Source organism: Trypanosoma brucei, chromosome 7, assembly GCF_000002445.2.
Source record: "Trypanosoma brucei brucei TREU927 chromosome 7, complete sequence".
In the NCBI taxonomy this organism is placed as follows: Eukaryota; Euglenozoa; class Kinetoplastea; order Trypanosomatida; family Trypanosomatidae; genus Trypanosoma; species Trypanosoma brucei.
The window spans coordinates 1,996,714-2,020,260 of record NC_007280.1 but is presented as its reverse complement, the minus strand read 5'-3'; the positions used below and the strand labels follow the sequence as shown (position 1 = coordinate 2,020,260).

General features: G+C 47.4%; 8 protein-coding genes across 8 annotated transcripts, besides 26 other annotated features; all 8 read left to right on the top strand.

Moving 5' to 3' along the window:
• Positions 1-23,547: part of a sequence feature (sequence corresponds to BAC RPCI93-21H15) that runs on past both edges of the window.
• Positions 88-113: a sequence feature (AT_rich).
• Positions 260-290: a microsatellite.
• Tb927.7.7060 (hypothetical protein, conserved) lies at positions 543-1,043 on the top strand (the record flags this gene model as incomplete). The annotated part of the gene is made up of 1 exon (XM_841233.1): positions 543-1,043. The coding sequence occupies one exon, from the start codon at positions 543-545 to the stop codon at positions 1,041-1,043; it is 501 nt and encodes a 166-aa protein (XP_846326.1).
• Positions 1,043-1,072: a microsatellite.
• Positions 1,170-1,204: a microsatellite.
• Positions 1,206-1,242: a microsatellite.
• Positions 1,500-1,523: a microsatellite.
• Positions 1,593-1,653: a sequence feature (CT-rich).
• Positions 1,952-1,971: a microsatellite.
• Positions 2,842-5,739, top strand: Tb927.7.7050 (hypothetical protein, conserved; the record flags this gene model as incomplete). The annotated part of the gene is made up of 1 exon (XM_841232.1): positions 2,842-5,739. One exon carries the CDS (start codon positions 2,842-2,844, stop codon positions 5,737-5,739), a length of 2,898 nt encoding a protein of 965 aa, XP_846325.1.
• Positions 3,156-3,195: a sequence feature (CT-rich).
• On the top strand, positions 6,712-7,641 carry Tb927.7.7040 (methylthioadenosine phosphorylase, putative; the record flags this gene model as incomplete). The annotated part of the gene is made up of 1 exon (XM_841231.1): positions 6,712-7,641. One exon carries the CDS (start codon positions 6,712-6,714, stop codon positions 7,639-7,641), a length of 930 nt encoding a protein of 309 aa, XP_846324.1.
• Positions 7,881-7,909: a sequence feature (AT_rich).
• Positions 8,453-8,473: a sequence feature (AT_rich).
• Positions 8,474-8,519: a sequence feature (CT-rich).
• Positions 8,708-8,730: a sequence feature (AT_rich).
• Positions 8,805-10,760, top strand: Tb927.7.7030 (hypothetical protein, conserved; the record flags this gene model as incomplete). The annotated part of the gene is made up of 1 exon (XM_841230.1): positions 8,805-10,760. The coding sequence occupies one exon, from the start codon at positions 8,805-8,807 to the stop codon at positions 10,758-10,760; it is 1,956 nt and encodes a 651-aa protein (XP_846323.1).
• Positions 11,091-11,140: a microsatellite.
• Positions 11,527-11,574: a microsatellite.
• Positions 11,804-11,846: a microsatellite.
• Positions 12,316-12,870, top strand: Tb927.7.7020 (hypothetical protein; the record flags this gene model as incomplete). Its single annotated transcript, XM_841229.1, has 1 exon — positions 12,316-12,870. One exon carries the CDS (start codon positions 12,316-12,318, stop codon positions 12,868-12,870), a length of 555 nt encoding a protein of 184 aa, XP_846322.1.
• Positions 12,911-12,933: a microsatellite.
• Positions 13,197-13,234: a microsatellite.
• Tb927.7.7010 (hypothetical protein, conserved) lies at positions 13,318-13,782 on the top strand (the record flags this gene model as incomplete). The annotated part of the gene is made up of 1 exon (XM_841228.1): positions 13,318-13,782. One exon carries the CDS (start codon positions 13,318-13,320, stop codon positions 13,780-13,782), a length of 465 nt encoding a protein of 154 aa, XP_846321.1.
• Positions 14,297-14,339: a sequence feature (A-rich).
• Positions 14,497-14,516: a microsatellite.
• Tb927.7.7000 (hypothetical protein, conserved) lies at positions 14,641-19,431 on the top strand (the record flags this gene model as incomplete). Its single annotated transcript, XM_841227.1, has 1 exon — positions 14,641-19,431. The coding sequence occupies one exon, from the start codon at positions 14,641-14,643 to the stop codon at positions 19,429-19,431; it is 4,791 nt and encodes a 1,596-aa protein (XP_846320.1).
• Positions 20,003-20,035: a microsatellite.
• Positions 20,265-20,319: a sequence feature (A-rich).
• Positions 20,867-20,918: a sequence feature (A-rich).
• Positions 21,705-21,744: a microsatellite.
• Positions 21,954-22,856, top strand: Tb927.7.6990 (hypothetical protein, conserved; the record flags this gene model as incomplete). The annotated part of the gene is made up of 1 exon (XM_841226.1): positions 21,954-22,856. The coding sequence occupies one exon, from the start codon at positions 21,954-21,956 to the stop codon at positions 22,854-22,856; it is 903 nt and encodes a 300-aa protein (XP_846319.1).
• Positions 23,372-23,402: a microsatellite.

Below are 23,547 nucleotides of genomic sequence, written 5' to 3'. Positions count from 1 at the left end.
GGGTCAAGACACATTAAAATAAACTGAGTAATTTTATTATATAAGTGGCCGCGCAACACATGTTTGAAAAATGGAAAATAGAAGACGATTTTTTTAATAAAAATAAAAATATAGAAAGAGAAAGAGAGAGAAACTGATTTCCCCGAAACTGTCGCATCAAAGCCCCTTTCAATTCTTCTTTTGTTGTTGTTGTTTTTTCTTTTTGCTTTTTTCAGACTTCCTCGTTTCCTGTGCTTACTTGGTCCTGCGCTTCTGCTGCATATATTATATATATATATATATATATATATGTGAACGGGGGAAGTTGATCATTTACGTTATTTTTCCACCGCTGTCTATCTATCTGCCCTTGTTTTTTTTTTCCTTTTTGTTTTTCAAAATATCGCATTCAACGAAGAGGTCCATTTGTGCCCACTCCAAACGAAAGATATTAAAGCGTGCTCTACTTGGACAACACAAGGGAAGGTATTATAAAGTAGTAAGAATAGGAAGGAGGTTGAAGCATAGGGAAGATAAGGGAAAAGAAAAAATCAAAGGAAGTTATGAGCGCTTTTGTAGATGTAGTTAAGAACGCGGTTCCCACAGCAGCTGCGGTTGGAAGTAATGGAAGTATTATTGAAGAGGATGAAACGCAGCCGATATGTCCATCACTTTCATGGAAACAGCGGTTAATTGGCTGCGGCGTCTGCATGGGTATTGGATCTCTCCTTTCCCTTCTGAGTTTTGGTGCCATCCTTCGCTCAGATGTGGCCACATTTGCTGTGGTTTATACGCTTGGAAACGTGGCGTCCATCGGTGGTACATTATTCCTTGCAGGTCCCAAAACACAAGTTCAGCGTATGTTTAGTGAAGGCCGTTGGGTGGCCACAACTGTGTTTGTTATTGCCATGGGGCTCACACTTCTCGCAGCATTACTACTCAGTAGTGCATTATTGGTTCTGTTGTTGTGTCTGGTGCAATTCGGCGCAATGGCGTGGTACATGATGTCATATATTCCTTTTGCAAGAACAGCTGTAAAAGGTTGCTTGAGAGGTGTGGTGTAAAAGAAGGAAAGGAAGAAAGAAAAAAAAAACTCAATCGACACGGAAAGGTGGTCGGCAATTGAATGTTCGTGTACGGGCTGTGGAAGGGGAAAGAAGTAGATGGAAAAAAGAAAAAAGAGTAATAAATATATATATATTTATTTATTTATTTACTTATTTATATTATCGTTCTTTTGTTGTTGTTATTGTTATTATTGTTCACAAAAATGGTTGATGAAGGGATTAGACAACGGTTGGTGATTCACCACGGGAGGGGTTCGGTCCATTTTTATCATCATTATTTGATTTTTTTTCTACTTTTATCCTTACGTCTCTAAAGCTTCATTATTATATCGCTGCTATTATTATTTTTGGTGTTGTCGATATTGGTTTCCAAGCTGATGAATATCGCGTTACATATTTCAACAGTTATGCATCCGACTCTCCTTCCATTATTACATTTTGTCAAGGGTTTCCCACACACACACACACACACGCACAACTTATTTGAAGTTTGGCATTACCGCATGGAAACTTTTTCATGACGCGCGAACGATAAAAATAGTGGGAAAGAAGGAAAAGAGAGGGAATATAAAAGACGGAAGGAAGTAAGAAGAAGAAGAGGAAGAGGCTGAGAGCGTGGAATAGAAAAATAAAAATAACGGAGCGAAGTTACGTGGATACCTTGAGGGGCTGCCGTTGGACAAAATATTTAACCCACTAAAACTCTCTTGATTCACCCGTTCCTCCTCGCCTGTTCATGACAATATTTACATGAACACACTCGCGTTAAAGCAGTAGCACATAAACACACAAGGAAAAAAAAGAATCATTTGTTATGCACCCGGTCCTTTGCACGTGATTTCTTTTCATTTCCTTACGTATTTTCCTCTATTATTATTGTGTACTCTCTTCATGGACACTGTCTATTGTTGTTGTTGTTGTTGTTTCTTTTGGCTGCCGTATAACTGCTTTGGTTTGAATACGTCTCGCTTCCGATATTTATTTATCTTTTTACTTCGCGGGTGTGCGGCCGCATGTTAGGTTCTCCACTCGCTCATTTTGTTTCCCCAACCCTAACCCTAACCCCTTATCTCCCCTTCTCTCAGTTTATTTATTTTGTTTGTTTGGACTGCAAATTGCAGTAGAGTCCTGGCTCACTGACCTCACCCCACTGAACGTTAATTTCACATATAAATATGCAAAAAAAAAAAAAGAAACAAATACACTCACGTAAAAATATATTTGTTTGTTTTCCTGTACGTGTCGTTTCTTCTTCATTGTTGGTGGCGCTTCACCTTTTACTTCAGCCCCCGTCGTCCTCCAGTAGAAAAAAAAAAAGAAGGCAATTATGAAAGTGATTGAATGGTGAATATCTCCGGGACTGAAGAGGGAATGATGAGATATGAATTTGCCATGGTGGAAGAGGGGGTGAAAGAGTGGAGTTATTTTGTTGTTGTTGTTGTTTTGTTTTTCGTTTTTAACACGAAAGAGATAAATTGTTCTCTTGTTTCTACATCCAATGCATGATATGAGGTTCAATTGTTTCATTCACTAAACGCTTTACGCTATTCTCAGCATTGCCTACCTTGCATAAATATGCACATGCATCTGAACAACATAAATGCGCATGATACCCTCCCTCCCCCCCCCCCTTCTCACATACTTGAATAAATTAATTATCCCGCTTTTTCTTCCCTCCGCCATGCCATCGTGACGCATGGTTCTCACATTTGATCATTCTTGCACGGCATGGTACAGCCGCTCAACACAGAGGACGTTGCGGGAAAAGCGACGACGATAACAACGAAGGAAACCAATGGGCGCACACTCAAAAAGGGGTTTCAGACCTAAACGTCATACCGCGCCGAATGCAAGAAACAAGCACAATGCCAGTAACTACACCGATAAAGCCAGTGAAGGGGCAGGAATTTCTGCCGCCCCGTCATGCGTGGCGAAGCTCTACGCAGCACGATGGGAAGAAATGGAGGAGGGTTGCATGAATATAATTTCCTTCGCTCTGCAGCCGCAGGCACATGCCACTCTTCTCTCCCATGGTGTACCGCAGCGACTTGCCGAACTTCTCCTCGCCGCAGAGCCGGCTAACCCGCATGTGCAGCTCTCCAGTCGACAAGAAGGAGAAGGACAAGCTGAAGAGGAGGGAGAAGCAGAACTGAACGCTGATGCTCGTCAAGTCATAACCAGGCGGGGACTGCTGCACATCAAATCAGCAGCTGCAGGAGCGTTGCGAAACATGATTGTGAGCGGCAGCGACGATGTCGTGGTGGACACGTTAGCAGGAGCAACCATCTCCACATGTGCTCTATCGCAGAAACAGGGCGCTGGAAATGAAAAGGGAAGTAACAGCAACAACAACGGTAGAGGAGAACCAAACCTCACGACACCACTCGAAACAAAGGATGAACGGGTCAACTTTTGTGAAGGGCTTGTGAAGCTGCTGATTGATACGTGGGAAAGCGCAACGGAGTCGCGGCGGCGCGGAATCACGTCGTACTCGGCAATTGTGAACCGTCGTCTAGGAGGAGCGGGTACAGACACCATTGCCGAATATGATGACGGCAATGATAACAATGCCGCCGACGCGAACAGCTGCAAGAGCATCATAGCGAGTGCGGACTTGGATAACATGCCTCCTTTCAGCCTTCTTCGAGCACTGGAGGAGATTCTTCAGCTTATTGCGGTGTGCGTGGAGGGGAATGAACAGATAGCCAATGCCTTTTCGACAGCTCATGCAGCAAAGTCATTGCTGTGCGTGATTGAGGCAGCCACTGGCGCGGCATGGGAAGCGCTACAGCCGCAGCAACAAAGTGTTGAACCGCCTTTGAGTCATTCTTTCGGGAGCAATGAGGAAGAAGCTCTCGTGTGGATTCAGCACTACAGGCGCCGTGAAGCAGAGATATTTGCGGCAGTTGCCGTAGCTGGTAGTGAAGTGCTGCACGTGTTGAGTGGAGAGAATGAAGCACTGTCTACGCTACTCTTGTCTGCAGAAGCCATGGCACCCCACCAGTCATTTCTCACAGCTGCGCTCGACGCAGAGCAAGCGAAGGCGTGGCTAGAAGCTGAAGTTTGCTCCCTCAAAACCGCATTAGCGAGCGCAAGAGGCACAGGTGCCAATGCGAATGTTATGGAAGAGATCGAGAGTTGTGGAACAGAGGACGCGTTGATACTGAGTGTGACTAGGCACAATGTGTTGTATCAGTTGTGTGAAGTCTCTCTTCACGTACAAGGAACTCTTATGAACACATCGCCCACATCTGTAAATGCTGCTCGCGTGCTTCCGCTTGTTGTCACCGTGTTGAACGCTCACCCACCACACGACGAGTGGAGTCGTACGGTCCCACTGCTTATGCAAACGTGTACGCTTTCAGAGGGAGTTCGTACGTATTACCTTGCGCGAGCACAGCACCGTCTGCGTTGTGTACAGGCAGCTGTGCACGTGTTACATGTAGTGGTAGACGTGATTTGCAGCTTGAACGAACCCAACGTGGATGACGAGGTCGCCTTCCGGCAGAATGAGGCAGCAAAGTTGCTTTACAGCAACAACGCCATGTTTGTGGTGGGCAAACTCATGCGTGACGCACTACGGATGCCGACTACCACATCGGATGAAACTGGTGCGGGCGACGTTAATAACGCTAGTTGTAGTGCTGGTATTGGTGGAAATTGTGCCACTACTACTTTCGCCGCCGTGCAGCAGCAACACGAAGAGGATGTAGTTGTTGAACAGGCGTTACGAGCAGCTGCGGGAACATCAGGGAGTGGGAGCCTCATCACCAAACTGCAGCGATTGGTGCTATCCAACGAAGTAGGCGTGTGGGGCCTGGCGAACACGTTGCTGCTGATGGTCGGGTGGAAAGATCTTGGAGACGCGCCCTCGAGCATCTGGAGAGCCATCATCAATGCACTGGAGAGGCGAGCACAACTCCTTTCCAGAGAAGTGCAGGAGGATACATCAGAAGCGGGGGTGATAACACCTGCACATTCACCATCATCTTACTCCTCATCAGGGAAGGCAAAAGGGGTGTACCTTCTTCTTCTTCAGTTGGAGTCGCTGGTGCAGATGCTCTGGACGCTGCAGCGCAAGCAAACTGCGGAGGCTGGCGGTCCGCTTCAGGTAGTGAATCATCTTAGTGCCAGGCCAGCGGATGTGGACATCGTGACGCGGCTGGCGTGGGAACCCGCTGCCAGCACTCAACAGCGGCAGGCATGTGTGGGAGTTGCTTGTAGCGTATGCGCCTCTCTCCACACAACGGAGGCAACAGAAGCAGCGGCCCGCTTTGCACTTGGCGCTCTGCAGGCGGAGAAGTTAAATCCGCAAGCGGGTCGCGCGGCACCGGTGGAAATCAACTGCCCTCCACCGCCTGGTCCCCGTGAGGAACGGCGGCGTTGGTTGATGAACTTCACGAAAGCAGATGGTGAGTGGCGCGTCCGATGCGAAGCAGCCAACCAAATAATGGATTTGTTTCTTGACGAACAGCACCATGAAACGGTGTACCTTCCTCTACGGATTCAGCAGGCGTTGGTGTTATTCATCCAACAATTCCAGGCTTACAGTAAGCGGCGGTCGCAGCAGCAACGAGACATGATGCGGAATTACAAGGTTGTCCTCCCGGATTTTGATGAGGAGGGAAACCTGTCCGAGGTGGTGGAAAATCTTTCCGCATTTGTAGACTACAAAAAGCAGTTCATGAGGTGAGCTGAATACTCTGCTGTGAATGCGGAGGAGGGGGAAAAGAAGCAATGAAAACGGCCGACAATGGATGGCTGCGTGAATGACTGCGCGGCATGAAAGCACCCGGTGTGAAGAGTTATATGCTTCCGTGGAAGGAAAGAAAGAAGTCAAAGAAGTAAGGAGGCCTTTAACGCATGTAGGACACTAGAATGCCACGAGCACTGGAAGATGTGCTATCAGCAGTTCCCAACCTGACAGTTAGCGCCGTCCATGTTGCTTTCATTCTCTTTTTTTCCGTAGCTACTGACGGTTAAGAACGATATACGTGTTCTTAGTGTGGCGCCGCCTCTTTTCCTTTGTTTTATTTTGATTTTGCTCCTTTGGCAGTAACTGACGGCCCGCGTGAAATTGTCCGGAAACTGAAGTTAAAGAGTCTTTCAGATGAGAAGCGAGATTTTGCTGCAGAGTGCCGTGGGATTGAAATAAAAAGCAAACATTGGTTGACTTTGATCAGACATGCGAGAGAAGTTGCCGATCGCTCCGCAAGACTCACTTTACTGGAACGTTTCGCCCTTTTTCTTTTTGTGTGTGTGAAAAGAAGAAAGCAGAAGGGCCGAAACACAAAGCCATCGCTTCCCCGCGACGGCAAGGAAGAGCAAGAGTAGCGAAAATAAGATGTGGTAACGAAGCGCAGGAATAAACAAAGAGTTAAGACACATGCGAGTGCAGATATAAACGCGAATCAAAAGGGAAAAGGCAGTTAATATATTAAGAGAATAAAAATAGTGAAGTATTAACAACATCAACAAAGTGTGCGTGGAGGCACAGCCTCGAGGCGGTGCTGGGTGCCGCACATAAAGGTCACTACTTATATGTTATTTGAGTGCTAATGGCCCGCTTCTCCCTTCACTGGAACATTAAGAAATAAAAGTAACGTACAAATAATAAAAACAACAAGAAACAAAGTAAATAACCACGACTGAAAGCTGCTCTAACATGATGTACACGAGTCCCCACGATGCCCCAGTGCTCATTGGTGTTATTGGAGGGTCAGGCACGTACAACCTCAACGCGATGCAAAATGTCAAGAAGTACACCATTCCTACACCGTACGGCATGCCAAGTGGAAGCATATCGGTCGCTACCGTCTCTGGCGTGCTGTGCGCCTTTATTCCTCGCCATGGCTACAGCCACGAATTCACGCCCGATGAAGTGAACTATCGAGCCAACATCTACGCCCTGAAGTTGCTGGGCGTAAAATACCTCATTGGCGTCAATGCAGTGGGATCGTTGGATGCAGAGTACCAACCAGGCGATATGGTTCTTGTCGATCAGCTCATCGATCGCACCACTGGCCGAAGGACCACCTTCTTTGGCGAAGGCATCGTGGCCCACGTGGACTACGCCTATCCGCTTTCTGCCAACTTCCGGAAGCTTGCACATGATACGCTGACAAAGGCAATGGGGAAGTTAACCACAGCAGTGAGCGGTGGCAAGCCATGGAAACTACACAACGGCGCCACACTCGTCACGATGTCCGGCCCTCAGTTCAGTACACGCGCAGAATCACTCATCAACAAAAGTCTCAACGGTCACCTTATTGGAATGACCACCTCCACGGAGTCAAAACTGGCGAGGGAAGCAGAAATGGCGTACCTCGTCGTGGCCGCCGTAACGGATATGGATGCATGGAGCGACGCCCCGCACGTCGATGCAGAAAGCGTTCGCAAAGTCATGGCGGCGAATGTCGAAAAGGTTCAGCTGATCGTCGTGGAACTCATTGCGGCCGTGTCAGCCAACCAGTTTGACGACCCCGCACACCACTGCCTCGAATACGCAGTACCAACAAAACCAGAGGCCATTACAAAGGAAGTGCGCCAACGCATCGCGCCACTCATGGCAAAATATCCCATATTCGCTCCGTAAAAGGGAAAAGAAAAACTGACATCTTGAATTGGAACGGGGGGAGGGGAGTTTTGAGAGTGAAGGATGCCACAAAAGGAAAATAATGACTGAAGGGGAATACAATGATATATATATATATATAAGATAAAACAAGTTAAGTTAAGGTAAGGAGCCTGAAGGTAAACCCTACCGGTGCGGCATTGTCGAGTAGTTAGGAAGAGGAAAAGGGAAGGCGTGTGTAAATATGTGCTCAGCAAGCCAAAAAATAAAAAATAAAAAGATATTAAATGAATTGCTTAGGCGTGTGGACTGGAATAGGTTATGTATTCTTCATTTCACGGCACACTCTTACGGCACCATGAACTGAAGCAACGATGATGCCAAAAGAGGAGTAATGAAATCGGTGGCAATGATTATGGCAGTACCTGTCGTAAATATTGGCGCGCGCCAGGAGGGGGTTGAACATATCCGTGTTAGTCATTAAAAAAAAAAAAAGCAAACTTGAGTAGGGTGGTTTATAAAAAATGGGGCAAGACGGCTCTAACGAAAGGTAATTCAAATTTGCCACTGTGCTGATGTTGTTTACTTGTTTTGTTTTGTTTTCCTTTTGTGGGAGTAATTCCCTCAAAATTTAGGATAATGTGCCGTATTCAGTAGTGCAGTTGTTATTCCTACTTGCTGCTTTTCTCCCCCAATGTTCTTGTGCAAAATGAATTTTGAATCGGCCATTGTTTCCTACACTTTCTCTTCCCCCTTAATTTTCCATAAACACACACCGGTGGTTAGTGCTGTAATTGTAGCAATCCACACATAACATATACAGTAACACAAGAAAAAATAATAATAATAATTAAAAAAAAAAAGAGGGAAGAAAAGAGAAGAGACTGGAAGGGAGGAAACCCGGAAAAGTAAGTGAAGGGGACCGAAAAAGCCCCAGGCGAGGCGGAAGTTAAATCAAGGGAAGTACAACACTTTGAGGGTAAAGCAGTAGTAGTTGCAGTAGCTGGTGCTTGTGCAGTCGTGGTCGAGGTTTACTTAAGGGTAAGAAAGAGGGCTGTAGACGCACACAAAACACACACATACAGACATATATATATATATATATTATTAGGGGCAACAACATCTCTAGCGTACATTTAAAAAAAAAACATACACTGCAGTATAGAGGACAGTGCATTTTCAAAATGCCCCACGAGCCGTCGTCAGCAACAGATTTTGTACAGGACTACGCGGCCAAACGTGCCGCACAGATTGAGCGCGCCAAAAAGATTCGAGAAGAGCGGCAGCAACGAATTACTCGTGAACAGAGACGCTTCTCCCCTTCCGCCTCACGGCAGCACACCGAGGAGGATAGTAACGGCGTTGAAGGATTAACGCAGAAGCAACCCCCTGTGGCTCCATCTGTGCAGTGGGAATCTGCAGAAGTGCCTCCTTCAGCACCCGGCACACTCACTGGAGGGCGGACGAGCCTCCACCCACCCGCCCGCGCCCGCCGAATCGCAAATGTCGTCGAGGAGGACTTCAAGCGAGCGACACGGGCGGGGATCATCACTCCCGATCAGGCACGACAACTTTGGGCCATGTTATCTGACCAACTGGTTCAGGTGGATAATCCTCATGCCAATAGTTTTTCATCCGCCAGTATTAGCACACCCGCGGTATCAACACTTGTTGAAGGAGCGGTTCCAGAGTTCGGAGGTAGTATTTCAATGGACTCCCTAAGGGCCTCCATAGCGCAATTTAAAGAGCAACAACGGAGGAAACAGCAACAGATGATGGGAGGAGAGCCTACGCAGTCAGTGCGAGGCGCCGGTGCAGGTCCCCACGCGGGTAGGGGAAACAACAACAATAACGGTGCCTTTAACGGCGTCAATGAGGCGTATGACGTCGCGACACGCATGTTCTCACCAGCTGTGACCCACGACACCGCATTTGGGGCAAACCGTCAAGTGGTGCCGCGTGGCAACAACAAGGAGAGCGGCGGTGGAGTGATAGATGAACCACAAGGTGGCGAGGAAGAGTGGGTATTGCGCCCGAGCCCCACGCCAGCAGCAACGGGGAGGCGAGGGAAGTCACAGAAGCCGGCATGGAACTATGATGTGAGTGTACCGCATGAAAACGAAGATAACGGCGGTGGTGGTGCAATCCGTCAAGCAGCACCTCCTGCACCACAGGGGAAAACTGCGGCTCCATCACGGACGGCATTGGCCAAGGGGGCCGGTTCAGGGCAACAAGGAGGTGGTGTAGCGCTGCAGTTCGACGATATACCCGTTGGTGGTGGCAACCGTAACAACTTCAGCGATAGAGAACATCTCACGAACGAAACGACAGGCGGCTCGCGACCTCCGAAGCAAGGTGTTAAGGCTGGTGATGGGGCACCCACAACCTCAAAGAAGCACGGGCGCCCACATGCCACCGGTACGAATAGTGGGAACAGCAACAATAACAACACTGCTGTATCCGGCTACGGGCAACGGCAGGCTGGCGCTTCAGCAGGCGGTGCTGCCTCGTTGGACGATGTTGTGGTTGGTGGTAGTGGCGGTGGCATTAGTTACAATGATGTAGGCAAGAGCGGAGTAGCGCCTCCACCTCCGGCAAACGAGCCATTGCTTCCCTGTAACCTATGCGGGAGAACGTTTCGCTCCTCCATCTTAGCTCGCCACGAAGCGGCCTGTGCGAAAGTGCAAAAGAAGCGGCGTGTGTTTGACATGAAGGGGCAACGCTTGGAAGGTATCGAAGGGATCCACGATGTTGCACCATCGTCCCACATCTCACACGGCAGAGGCGACGGTGGAACCTTTGGCGCAGGTAAGCAGAACACTACCGCCCAAATGGGTGGACAAGCCAAACTACCTAAGTGGAAGATTCAGCATGAACAGTTTCAGGCCGCAATGCGCGCGATGCGGCAGGTGACACCGGAAGATGCCCCGGGCGGGAAAAGTGGCGCGCAGAGTACCGGTAGCAAAAGTACACAGCAAAGGCAGTTGTCACAACCGGTGCCGTTGCCGGCAGAATATGATGACCGGGTGCCCTGTCCACACTGCGGGCGGAAGTTCGCCCAAATGACGGCTGAACGGCACATCCCAAAGTGCGCGACAACAATAGCAAAGCCCAAAGGACTTCGGCCAACGCGGCGGTAGCAATGAAGAGATTCGACTCCAACAACCCGGAGTTGTGGCATTAACAGTGAGACATATTTCCCCATTCTTGTACGGGAGTGGTGACAAAGTAAACACACATGCGCATATATGCATATATGCATACGTATGTATAGGCGTCCTTGTGTGCATTCGTTTATCTGCTGTAGCTTATGAACGTATGCCTGCAGGGCAGACTTTACGTTGTGGGTTCGTTGAAAGGAGCGGCTTTGCCCGTTCCGTGAGCGTACATCAACTCTTTCCAGTTTCTGTTCTCTTCAGCGTTGCTTTATTTGGTTTGGCTTGTGCTTGTGGGGGATGCTACGGCCACACATATATTTATATATATTTATATATTTATATATATATATATATATATATATGTGTGTGTGTAGCCGTATGGTGGTGGTGGAATGGAAGAAAGGAAAAGGACGAATTGAGCAATGATTCTCTCAGGTTCACGTACGTCACCCTTCTTCCTTTTTTTTTGCTTTTTTTTTCTCCTTCTTGTCTCGGCTAAGTGTTTGTTTGTTTTTTCATTATGAATTTTCCCTCTTTTTTTCCTCCTCCCCCCCCCCCCCATGTGTTTTTTTTTACTTTCCTTAAATTGTTCACACGGGATACTTATGTTCCTGGGGACCTCTTCAACGTGGCACCGCAGCCGTTCCTTCTCTTGTTGATACGCACGCGCAGACACACTTTACTCTTTCCACCCATTTTTTCTTTAATTTTCCCCCTGTATCATACACGTGGTGTGCATTTGCATCATTTATTATTACTATTATTACCATTATTACTATTGTGACTATTATTGTTAAAACGTTTGATGGTTTGGTTGCATTTCACCCGCCCACCCCCAGCGACTGTACTGAAGGGAGGTCGGGAATGACACGGGCCATCAACGGCAGCGACGGTGTTGATGGCGCGGAGTTCATTTAACGTGTGGAGGGGGGGAAAAAAAACTTGTTTCATGCTTCTGCACTTTTCCGCCTCAGTTGTATATGTGATCCTAGTTTATATTTCTATACATATGTATTGAGCTGATGTGTTGTCGTTGTCCTTTTTGTTGTTGTTGTTGTTGTTGTTGTTTTTTCCATTTGTCTACGACTGTGTGAAGGTGCTGTGTGATTTTTGGTACCAATCGCCGTCTGTGTGCATGTGTACGTGTTTTTGTTTGACCATGCATGCACAAAAATGTTTATGATCAGCATTACCGCTGCGGCTGACCATCGTGCTGACGCTGTTATGAAATAACCGTTTGAGATTTTATTTGTAATCACGTTGTTGTCGTATTGTATTTGTTTCCCTTTTTTTTTTTCATATATGGAGCGAAATATACCGCATGAAGGAAAGATTATTCAGCACAAATTATATAGAAACTAAAGGGGAAATGAAGAGAAAAACATAGCAGGTTTTCATCCCTCTTTGTCATCTCTCCTCCCTTTTTCTCAGTTACATAAATATTTATTATTGAACGAGTGAAGAAAAACACACAGGGAGAAAGGGGGGGAAGAATAAAAGTATACATACATAAATGTAGTAGAAAGGAGGGGAAAAAATGGAGGGAAGAAGAAGCGTAAGGTGCAACTATGAGAAGAAAGAAAAGGAAGAAGAAAAAGTGAAAAATAACGAAATCGGCTGCTTGAAATTCAGTCACAAAGTGTATAAACATATGGATATAAACATATGTAAATATTTGTTTACATCGATACGCATGTGTGTTTGTACATGTTTACATATTTTATATAGAACAACGGGTAAGAAGGTGGGAGTGGTACCGCAAATATTTTTGAAGTGGGCGATTGATACACGAATGTTTGTGTGTTTGCTGATGCAGACACGAAATTTGTTCTTCTTCGTTTACATTCACTTGAAGCGTGTGGAAACAGCTTATGTGAGGTGGGATATGAAAGGGAGAGAAGAAATGCCTCATATAATTTTGGACCACAGTCGCTGGATATATACACTCACATACGCGTATTCCGATCCTTTGTGTGGCACACACTTTACAAGGTCAAATTTTCTCACATGCACAACGAAAGAAACCATGAGGTGCAGTTGTTTGCCTGTTTTTGTTGTGTTTTTTTTCCGTTTTTTGGCCGCGGTTGTATAAGTATCAACGTCATATAGACTCAGCATAAGGCAAGTGAATTTATATATATATATATATATACATTTTTTCAAAATGTTTTCGCGCTCCCCCTTCCCTTCTCCTACAAACTTACCAATCGTTTTCTTCGTCTCTTGCTCTTTTCTTTCCTCCCCCCCTCCCCATCCCCCATTACCGTTGCCGCGGAGGGAAACAAAAACACGCATCCGGTGCCCGCCATTAACTAACACGTGTATGCATCATCAACATCATCATTCTTATTCACAAACATTATGTAAGCTATAACTCTCTCTCTCTCATTTCTCTCACCTGCTATTTCTTACATATTAATATAAATATGTTTGCATGTATATATATATATATATATTGGGAGTTAGGGCTCCCGCACATATATACCCGCGGTTTCCACAGTTAAGTGACTTCCCTCGTCCTGCGAAACACATTGTTTTTATGCTTCGGCACTGTACCGCACATAGACGGTACCGAACAGCATGGCGGGAGCTGCTTCACCCACTACCCGTGCGTGCGCGGAAAATGGAATGGCTGAAGCGTGATGCTGTCGAGGAGAATGAAGAAATATTGCGTAGACCATATTATACCATCAAATCTTACGCCCTCCCACCTGCCGTTGGGCGTCAGGAATCGATACACAATTCTAACAACATTAGAGGGGGGATGCACTCATCTCACAGTTTAGATCTCATCATGCGGCAACCACGGCGGGTAAAGACGCCAGAACAGTTGCAAGCGCTGAGGGATCGGTTGCGCTTCATTGGAGTGACGGGCCCCATGCCACAAGCAACATCGGTATCAACGAAAAGTTACGCGGATACGTATGGCAGTAGGCTGCGACCGCGATATCCGGAGAGTTGGGACACGGTACCGCCGCATCAGCCATCACGGGAGTTGTTGTAGTGGCGTGGGAAGAAAATGAAAAGAAAAGAAAAGGAGGATGGAAGTTGCAGCGACGACGCACAAATGCATTTGGTGTGCAGAATTAGTGCTGGAGTTTACTCAATTGTTAGTTATGTTTCCCATAACGTTGAAAGGGGCAACAGCATGGAGTGGGGGACCAGTAAGTGGAGCAGAAGGAAGGTGAGTTTTATAGGGCCCCGTGCACAGTACATAACTCCTTTTACTTCAATGAGGTGAGCGGATGGGCAGCTATAAAAGCCGAGCCGGTGATTTGAAACGTATCGTTGTTGGATGGAGATATATTTATACGCTGGCAGATATTCATCTCCCTCCTTTTCGTGTGTGTTCTTCGTCTTTAAAAAAAAAAAATACACGTCTTAGTACTTGTATTGATGGTCGTCCAACGGAGCGTCTACTGCTTTGTCGCTTTGCCAGCGCTCCCTCATGCCCAACCCCCTGCGACACTGTACAAACATATGCAGCTTGAATAAAACGTCACACCTCTAGTTGGAAATTTGTTTTCTTTTCTTTACCTTTCTTCTATCTGTTTTTCGTTTTCCCACTTTGCTCAGCGGTTATTGGCACCTAATTGTACATTAGCCAGTCTGTCGAGGAAGCCGCGGTTGATTTTTATTCTTTTAGCATTACCGCTGCCGTCGTCTTCTTGCCTCTGTTTCCCCCTATTGGTCGCTCACAGCCGTGCGCAAGCGAAGAATATATATATATATATATATTTGTGTTGACAGACTTTGGCCGCACAAAAGCCCACATTGTCGCCTGACGAAGCGAAGGAAAGAAAAACAGAAAATACATAAATAACTAGAGAAGTAGATTCAGTAACTGTTTAGGCTGCAGCAAATGGATCAGAAGACACAGGAGTCAGGTGCGCTCTCACTGCGGGATGTTATGGAGCGGCCCTCAGATGAGGAAGCGCTGCAGTTGCTGCTCAATGAACACCAAAAGTATTACATTGGCGCGCTGGATGATGACGACTACATGAGCAGCGACGGATCCGAGGCGATTTACAGCGATGGTGCGATCAAAACAACAACAACGACGACTACCATGACCGCAACGAGGACCACAACAATCACCACTGCTGTGACTCTTGCCAGTGGCGACAGCGTTAGCAACGGCATTAGCAGCCGCAGCTGTGAGCGTGCCAACACTTGTGGTGGATTAACAGTATCCGATAAAGTTATCAACAATACCGTTTACTATGGACTCCCCGGCGTGGTGGAAGCATTCAATGTGCGCACACTGAGTCGCGTGGATTGTCCACGTACATGGGTTGTGCCGCGCGGGACAATTCCGGCATCCTGCTATGCCAACACTGTGACAGAGAAGCTGGACGTAAACAGCTGTGCATTAGTGGATTATAGCCAACGGCGGTGCCTTGTGTACGCACGGAGCGAATTGCTGCAACCGCAGGGTAAGGCTGGGGACCGAATGCAGAAGGTCCTCGCTGTGTGGCCTGAAGGAAGCACGAGATATCGCCACAACCAATTTCACAATGGCAGCGGCAGCAGAGGTGACACCGGTAGTCAGGCACAGGTGTGGCCGCAGGAGAGGAGTCCTTCACCGACAGGGACGCAGTCGCCACTTTATTGGCCCGCTTACGTCACACGGGTGGTGGGTGTCTTTGAGGACCCGCTGCTTGAAGTTGCATCGGACCCATTGTTCCTCAACACTATCCCTGTCGCAGAGGCAGCCGCACATCATGCCGGATCCGCTTCTAACGGTGTAGAGAAGGAGGGGGAAACATCCCAGTGGGCGAAGTGTTGTGCGTGGCTAAAAAGTCACAACGATTTCAATGAAGTTATTGAGTATGCTTTGACGGTGCCCATGAGGATCTGTGTTGACGTAACATACTGCATTGACGAAATAAGCGAGGGACGGCGCTTGACGATATTACCCTCTGTCCGCTATGCAACTCCGAAGGATGACGTTAGCAGCAATGAAGAGGATGACCAGGAGGTGTTGAAGCACGCTGAGCATGTATGTAGTACATTAAAGGCTGGCCATAGTTGCTCGTGTATTGTGCGCCACGAGTCGCAGTGCCCGATCCTCACACCTGAACAGATCCCAGAGGTGGTGTCCATACGGAACTACTCCCACACGGCCATTTTGGGTCGAAGAAAAGGTCATGCATCGGCGGCAGCCCTTTCTTTGGGGTGGAAAAAGCCTTTGGGATGTGTCACTGAACAGAAGAGCCCCGAACGCTCGAGTAGCGCAACTGGCACGGTATCGATGAATCATTCGTTGATGAAGTCCCCGGGATCCCCACGGAGGGCCCGATTGAATGGCGACACCCTCTCACAGAATCCCATAACAGCACTAGAGATGTTAGCGGGCCCCATTTGTCAGGCACAGCAGTTTGTCTTTCTTCGTCCCAACCCGCAGACCGTTGCCGAAGCTCAGCGGGCGGCCATTGAGGACCTTCGGGCACTTTGGATGAGGCTTCGTCGACCCTCACGGGCAGTACTGAAGGCAGAAGAGGAGGCTGAACGCTCCAGATTTAATCCCACGTGTACCCCACCAGACGAGAAAAGCGAAAACAAAACCGCTTCCTTTGAATATGTCCCTCCGTACGTGCAGTCGGACCCACCGAAGAACACGGGGTTAGACACTTCGGATCTCCCCGCCCCGCATGGTTGCTATGCACCGGAAGATGTGACAGATGACCACCTTCATCGGAAATTGAAGTTGTTACAGGGTCAGACCGCTGAGGGAAACCGGCGGGGCAAGCCAAGTTACCCACCGCCAACATTCAACCCCAGTTATGAGGGACCGGCCACACCAGACTTTGAGAGAGGGTGCTGTCCGCATCGGGTGGCGCCTTCCCGACGAGAGGTACGCGATAATTCGCCTTCAGTACGCTGCAGGCACGACAGCGATGTTGATATGACGACGACAAGCGATCGTGGGGCATTTGCTGGACCAGTTGGTGGTCCCTCTAGAAGAGGTAGTTTGTGTCGCAATGGCAACAGTTGCAATAACAGCTTTAACCTCCGCTACAGTGGATGGAACGGCAGTAGGCTTAATGCCACTACAAATTCATCAATGGAAACCCCTCCGGCGAAACCTAGTAGAACGTATGCTCGCGGGACCTCGACGGCCGCCGTGCTGTTCGCGGAGCAGGACGAGTTCAATTCCACTGAGCACCTGAACAGCAGCGAGCAGCAAAAAACAGAAAACACCTCTTATCGAGACCAAAGAGGGGAAGTGCACGAAGCCCACGTCGGGAAGAGTACGTGCATTTCGCCTCTACGATCACGTGGTCACGCTGATTCGTTTCGCGTTGAAGAGAGCTTGTCCACAAAGTCAAAGACGCGTATGTTTGGCTCTGCGTCAGCTGATGTTGTAGATCGTACCAAAGAGACCAGTGGAAATGGTCGTACACTAACGACGCCAGATGAAAATGTCACCGTGAAGAGCACGGTGTTAGAGCAGAGTGCGGTGCCTCGCGGTGCGCTGACAGCATTCCAAGAGTTTGAAAGACGGGTAGCAAGAGATGTCAGAGTCCAACAAGCACGCGCAATTGAGTTGCCTCGAGAGTGCACTTTGCGAGATGTTGTTGCAGCACGAGCGTTGGATGTGCACGAAGCATCGTTAAGGAAGTGTTCCCCCAGCCAAACACCCGTGGGAAAGACTGAAGAAAAGCAGGCAATGACGGCCCCGCCGTCGGCGGAGAAGCGGGGGAACTCCGCAACCAAAGCGGATAGGGAGGAAGGGGAAGGGAAATTAAACCCCCTTTCCCTACGAATGAGCAGAAGCCAGTTGGAGGTTCAAGCCCCGGCCAGGCAACAAGAGCAACAAATGTGTGTGGGCCCGTTCCGCAAAGTTGAGGATTCTGACGTTGGAGTCCCGCGTCACGACAAAGCGCTAAATGCGCGGCGCGCAACTGAGCAGTCACAACATCAAGAACAACAACATGGAAGTCTGACTTCCACCGTGAAAATATCAGAGCTCAGCAACCCCACTGTCGCGCCACCAGATGCTAACAAAAACGATATGCTGTATCTACTCAAACAAGAATTTCAACGGCTTCAGAGCCAAAGCACCAGCACCGAACGGGCAACCATAGAATCCGGTCGCGACCCAGCACTGGAGAGGGAGCGTTGGACTCCGCAGGCTCCGGGCTCATTGCGGTCGGTACAAGAAAGGCAACAACAACAGCAGCGGTATAGTGAGAACGCAACTCGCAGCAGCAGAAACCCTAGCTTTGGGTTTCCCCGTGATGATTCGTCGGTAGCTGCAAAGCAGCAGGCGGTGCAATCACCACACCAAGACCGCTTGATTGAAAGCATGGTCCCTGTTGGCAGAAATTCCCAGCCTTTATTTTCCCAACGTGTGTCACCGTCGCTCTCGGTTGAACAACAACAACAGCAGCAGCAACGGCAGCACTCGTGTAGTCGGGTTTCATACAGTGAAAATGTAGTCACAGGACCTGCTTTCTCCTCACCATCAAACGCGAAGCAGTCCGTAACGCAACATGAAGCCTTCACGGCGACCAGTCGAAGAAATTCCGATCTCAGGTTCCCTTCACAAGCCGCGTCACTGACCTCTCAGGTGTCAGCCACCCCGGCGCAACGTCCAGAGCGCTCCAATGAGAACCTGCTCTCAAGTACGAAAAGCCTGGACTCCAAGCCTGCTCGTTATACTCCACCATCGTTGGCTGTTAGGCACCGTTCCGATACGGAGACGGCAAATGAAAAAGAAGATCGGCGGCGAGAACAGCGATCGGGCAGTGATATGATCAGTACTGTGCATTCGGATGCTGAGGTAACTGTTCGTGTCCCGTCACCCAAGTCGACACGGCACCAAAGACAACGCCAGTATCTTGTGACCAGTGATACCTCCAGCACGAGGAACTCTAACCCTGCCATCACCCATCAAAGCGAGTCACACGCATACTCGTATTCCGCTATGCAATCGATATATAAGGAGCGAACAACCGGGAGTTTACTCTCCAACGCGAAGAATTCCGATGCCAAGGGCGTGCGTCCCACGCTGTCACCGACAGCACTCCAACAGTCCGATGCGCTTGTTTCATATCAATCGTGGGCCCGGGTAGGGAAGGAGAAATCCACAACCAGGAATTCGGATGTTGAGGTGGTTGTTCGAATTCCCTCGCCAAGCAAGAACCGAAGTGTGACGCATTACTCGCCCACTCACGACTCCAACCGCAAGAGTTCTGACGTCGAGGTGGTAGTTCGCATTCCTTCGCCCAGCAGCAGGAGGTCCGAAACAGTGCAACAACAGTCACACGACACATCACAAACGCAACGGTCATCGCTAAACTATCCGCGCACACCCTACACAAAGCCCAGTTCCGTTATGTTGAAGGCGAGTAGTTACCCGCAGTGCGATGATTTTCCGCTTTTACGAACATCAAGCCACATTTCTGAACACGGGTTAGATCGCCACCGCCACGGGGTCCAATCCAACAGATCCAACAAAAACGCGCTTTCAACCAGCCGAGGCTACGCGGCTCTCAGCACGTCTCATGTGGACTGTCCGTCGCCACTGCCACCTGCTGCTGCTGCTGGGAAGTTTGCCGTGGAGGTTATTGCGGACGACCCGCGGCTGCTCCCGCAGGCAATTCCTCATGAAGGCGCTGGCAAAAGCGGAGTGTCTAGTCGGTGATAAAAGATGCACAAAAGGGTTTTTTTTTATAAAAAAAACTGAAAGGGGGGAATGAGGTGACCACTGAAATAATCTCTGACTAACGGACATTACCATGATGTAACACTGACTTTATTTGATCCCCTCTTTTTTATTCCTTTTCCGCTCGCTTTGTTTTGCTGTTTGTTTTTGTTGTTTTTGCTCTGAGGAGGTGATGATGGAAATGAAGAGGCGTGCAGATGCACGTATGTGCAGAGACGAAAGAAAATAGAATGAACGAACACAGAAAAAAAAAAGAAAAATGAGTGAAAAACAATATGCGGATGTGTTTGAGCAGAAGTGATAGCAGTAATACGGAGAAATCAAAGGAGTTTTTGTTTTTGAAAAAAAAGGAAGTGAAGGAAAGAGATGACATGTGGGGAGGCGCGATGTGGCCCCGACTCACCAAAAACCACGTCCGCGTACGTCCAAGTAAAAAAAAAAAAGGAATGTAGAGAACGTTTTAGATCGTCGTGCGGTAGAATTCAGTGGGGGAGGGTGGAATTTATTTGTCTTTATTTTGTTTAGTTATTAGCGTGCATGGTGCCTCCCCTTTATCTTTGTTTTTGTTTTTGTTTTTGTTTTTCTTGAAAATCATCATCCTATTAGTTGAAATGAGGTCCGGTTGTGGGGTTTGAAACCGTCTCCGATACGTAAATAACATTAACGATAATATCAATAAAAAGTAGTCCGCTCGTATGTAAAGAGAAACAAAGTTTTAACAGAAGAAAGGGAAGAAATTCAAGACGGAATTTATTACGTCAAATGAAGAGAGGAAAATATCTGCTTGTGTAAGTGTGCGTGTGCGTTTTCCATTTCCTTTTTTTTCTTACCTTTTCTTTCTTTTGTCTTTTTTTTTTTTCTTTCCTTCCTCTGAAGTGTCCCTCTTCCAGAGGTCCAACGGCAGCGCATAACTTCACACTCGTGAAAGCGACCAGGGAAAATAATGCGTTTTTTTTTTGCATTTTTATTGTGTTATGTTGTGTTCTTTGCTCCAAACACAAATGCAAACACGTCCACCCCCACTCCCGGTTAATCTTTTTTTTTCTTTTTTAGATATGGGGTTTGGTGTTGCTTATCGCTACTGCAGCTTCTGCACGTGCAATTTGGAGAGGAGGGGGAAAATAAAATGTAAAAAAGAAAAAAAGTAATGGGAACTCACTCCATGTTACTTTTGCTTAAATCGTCTCACACTTCGTTGAGATTTCTTTTGTTTTTTTTTTTCTTCCACACCCCCTTTTTTCTTTGTTAATATCTTATTTCCGCTAACTCTTTACTCAAACACAAACACAAACGCGTACAACTCCGCAGAGCTTTGGCTGCTTTCCCGTTGTTTGGTGGCTAAATATCAGCGACACCATGCCATGGAAACAAGGTGCTGGAAATGAACCTATTCCCCACGGTCCCTTCTGTTTGCTTTGTTTTTTTTTGTCTTCCTTTTCGCTTCTTTTTTGTTTCTTTTTTTTTTTAAAAAATAAAAAAGAAAAAATGTTATTTTAGTTGTGTGACGATGCGATGCTTTATTCCCCTTGTCGCTATGTGTTCCCGTGGCGAACCTTTCTCTCTTCCCCTCTTCTCCACCTTTAGTTGTTGGCACCGCTTTAAAGATGTAACAGAACTAAATAACAAAGAAAAAAAAGAAGAAATGTATTTGGGGATTATTGTATGGTTTATTCACCTGTGCTGCATTGGTTTGCTTCATCCTTTCCACCACATGTTGTCTTTTTTTTTTTTGCTTTAACTCTCAGTTTCATCCCGTCACTTTGTTTTGTTGTTCGCTATGGGAGGTGCAGCCGGAGAGGAAAAAGACATCGGTGCAGCACCCTCTCTTTTTTTTTCCCCTCCCCCTGCTTTTGTTACCGTTATCAAAGTTGATGTTGCTTTTTACCCCACTATGGCGTTGCTTTTTAATTCTCTTCCCCCATTTCACTCGCATGTACAGAAGTGGTCTAAGTGTGAACGTGTGCGTGTGCGTGTGCGTGTGCGTGTGAACGTTTGTTTTCCCTTTCATTTCATCACTCTATTATGTAGCGTGACTATTTATATTGTTGTATTTGCGCAACCTCAGCGCATTCGCGTACACAAGGTGCGCATAAGGGTGGCTAATTGTGCATCCTCACTGTACCTGTGGGATGGGTATGTGTGACTTTTGTTGACTTCGTGTTTGTTTGTTCGTTTTCTGTTTCCTTTTCGTCCTTCTTGCGCTTTTGCAGTGACTCCAATTTATTTATTTCACTCACTCACTCATAAAACAAATATATGCAAATATCTATCTTTATATATATATATATATATGTTCATTTGTCTCCATACGTTTACCCCTCCTTTATGCGTATCTGCATTTGCATTTTCCTAAACTTGCGCAGCGCCTATAGCACCCACATTATTATTACCACCATTAACTTTTCCTGCTCTTCCCGTCTCCTCTTACAAATGGAAGAAGTACCACGAGGTGCGAGCAATTAAAAGAGAAAGGGACGGGAAGAGAAATAGAGTGGGTTCGCATGTATCGATACGCGTCGAGTGCTGCAGCGGCAGGGTCGCACCGCTTGTTATTTCCGCGACATAGCGCCACGACTTTTATTCACATGTCAGCAACAAAAACAACAAACAGTAATGGTGGCATCAAATGTACAAGTAGTGAATGCAGGGAATGTCCCCGGTGTAATTCCATGAGAAGTTCAAGGGTGGCCACCATTGTGCCGTTGTTAAGTTGCGCCCCATCGATCCTTCGCCACAGTAACTGCTGCTACGGTAGTTTCTCTCATCACCATCATTACGGTATCATCGCCAATAAAAGCTGCGGTGACGTTATTTATGGGAGCAATGCCGTGGCCTTCCACATGCAGAGACGCGGCTTCCGTCGGGAGCTTTGCGAGGGGCCATTAGACCTCAAAGCTGGCGAACGCTCGGCTCGTAAAGGCCCTCCTGTAGCTCACAGTCTCCCTGTTTATAAAACCGCCCACAAATTAAATCACAGCGTGCGCTGGAAAAATGCAAATCTCATCACTAATGTGGCGGGTGGAAAAGACTACCGCCTTCGTGAGACGCAAGGGGAGGGCACTTTTGATGAGTCCGGCATGTACCGCGACTGGCTCTACGGTGACGAACGGCGCTATGCGAATTACATTGGTGTGGTGCTGGGTGTGTTGAGCATCTCACTGTTCCTGTACACAATGCGAGTGATGGGAGCCGAAACTTGGGATATTCCAACTCCTGTACTCGCCGCACAGCGTAAGAAGCGGGCAGCTGCATTGCCAGAGGGCGGTGAGGGAAAGGAAGAAAATTTGGGTGCTGGTGAAAACAACGCGAGCGGTACAGCTGAACTACAAATAGGAGAAGATGCTTTAGCCATGCTGAAGAAGCCGGCAGTGGTGTCGAAAGCGGCATTGGTAACAGCAAAGTAAAGTAAAGGATAAAGCAGAAGCGACATCAAAAGCAAAAAAAAATTGAATGAAATGGAGAAAAGTTGGTGCACACATAATCACAGCCGCGGTGGAAATATTGAGGTACGAGAAGATGTGGGGATAAAAAATGAAAGTTGGGACGCCGAAAGAAAGCGTCACCCCCAATAATACATATATGGATATGTAAATGTTTCTTCCCCGTGGCGCTTCATTAGTTTTTAACGAACGTACGTGTTTGAACCCTCGTCTATTTGTCTTTTTATTATATTTTTTCCCCTCAACTATTTTCCGCGAAAAAAAAAAAAACTCACTTTACATGACTTTACTGAAGCGGTCCGACAAGTGATTGAGAGCCGTTGGTACTGTCTGATTACCTCCAACTTAACCTCCTTCTTTTCGGGCACTCTATTTCAGTTTCTGCTTTTACAATCGCAGTGGTTGTAGTTTTTCTTATAATCTTCCCAAAAATTCTCCCCGTTCCCTCTCTCTTGTCTGTGCTAAACGGCACTACAAATACACATACACACATACACACACACACACACAAACTAAAGCATGCCACAGCGCCAGGCAATGTTAAAAGACATCGGCGCCACTTTGACAAGAAGGTAGTAAGAGACAATAAATTCGAATACTTAATTTAAAAAAAAAATGAACAGATGAAAGAGGGAGGAAAGTGTCACACGCGGTA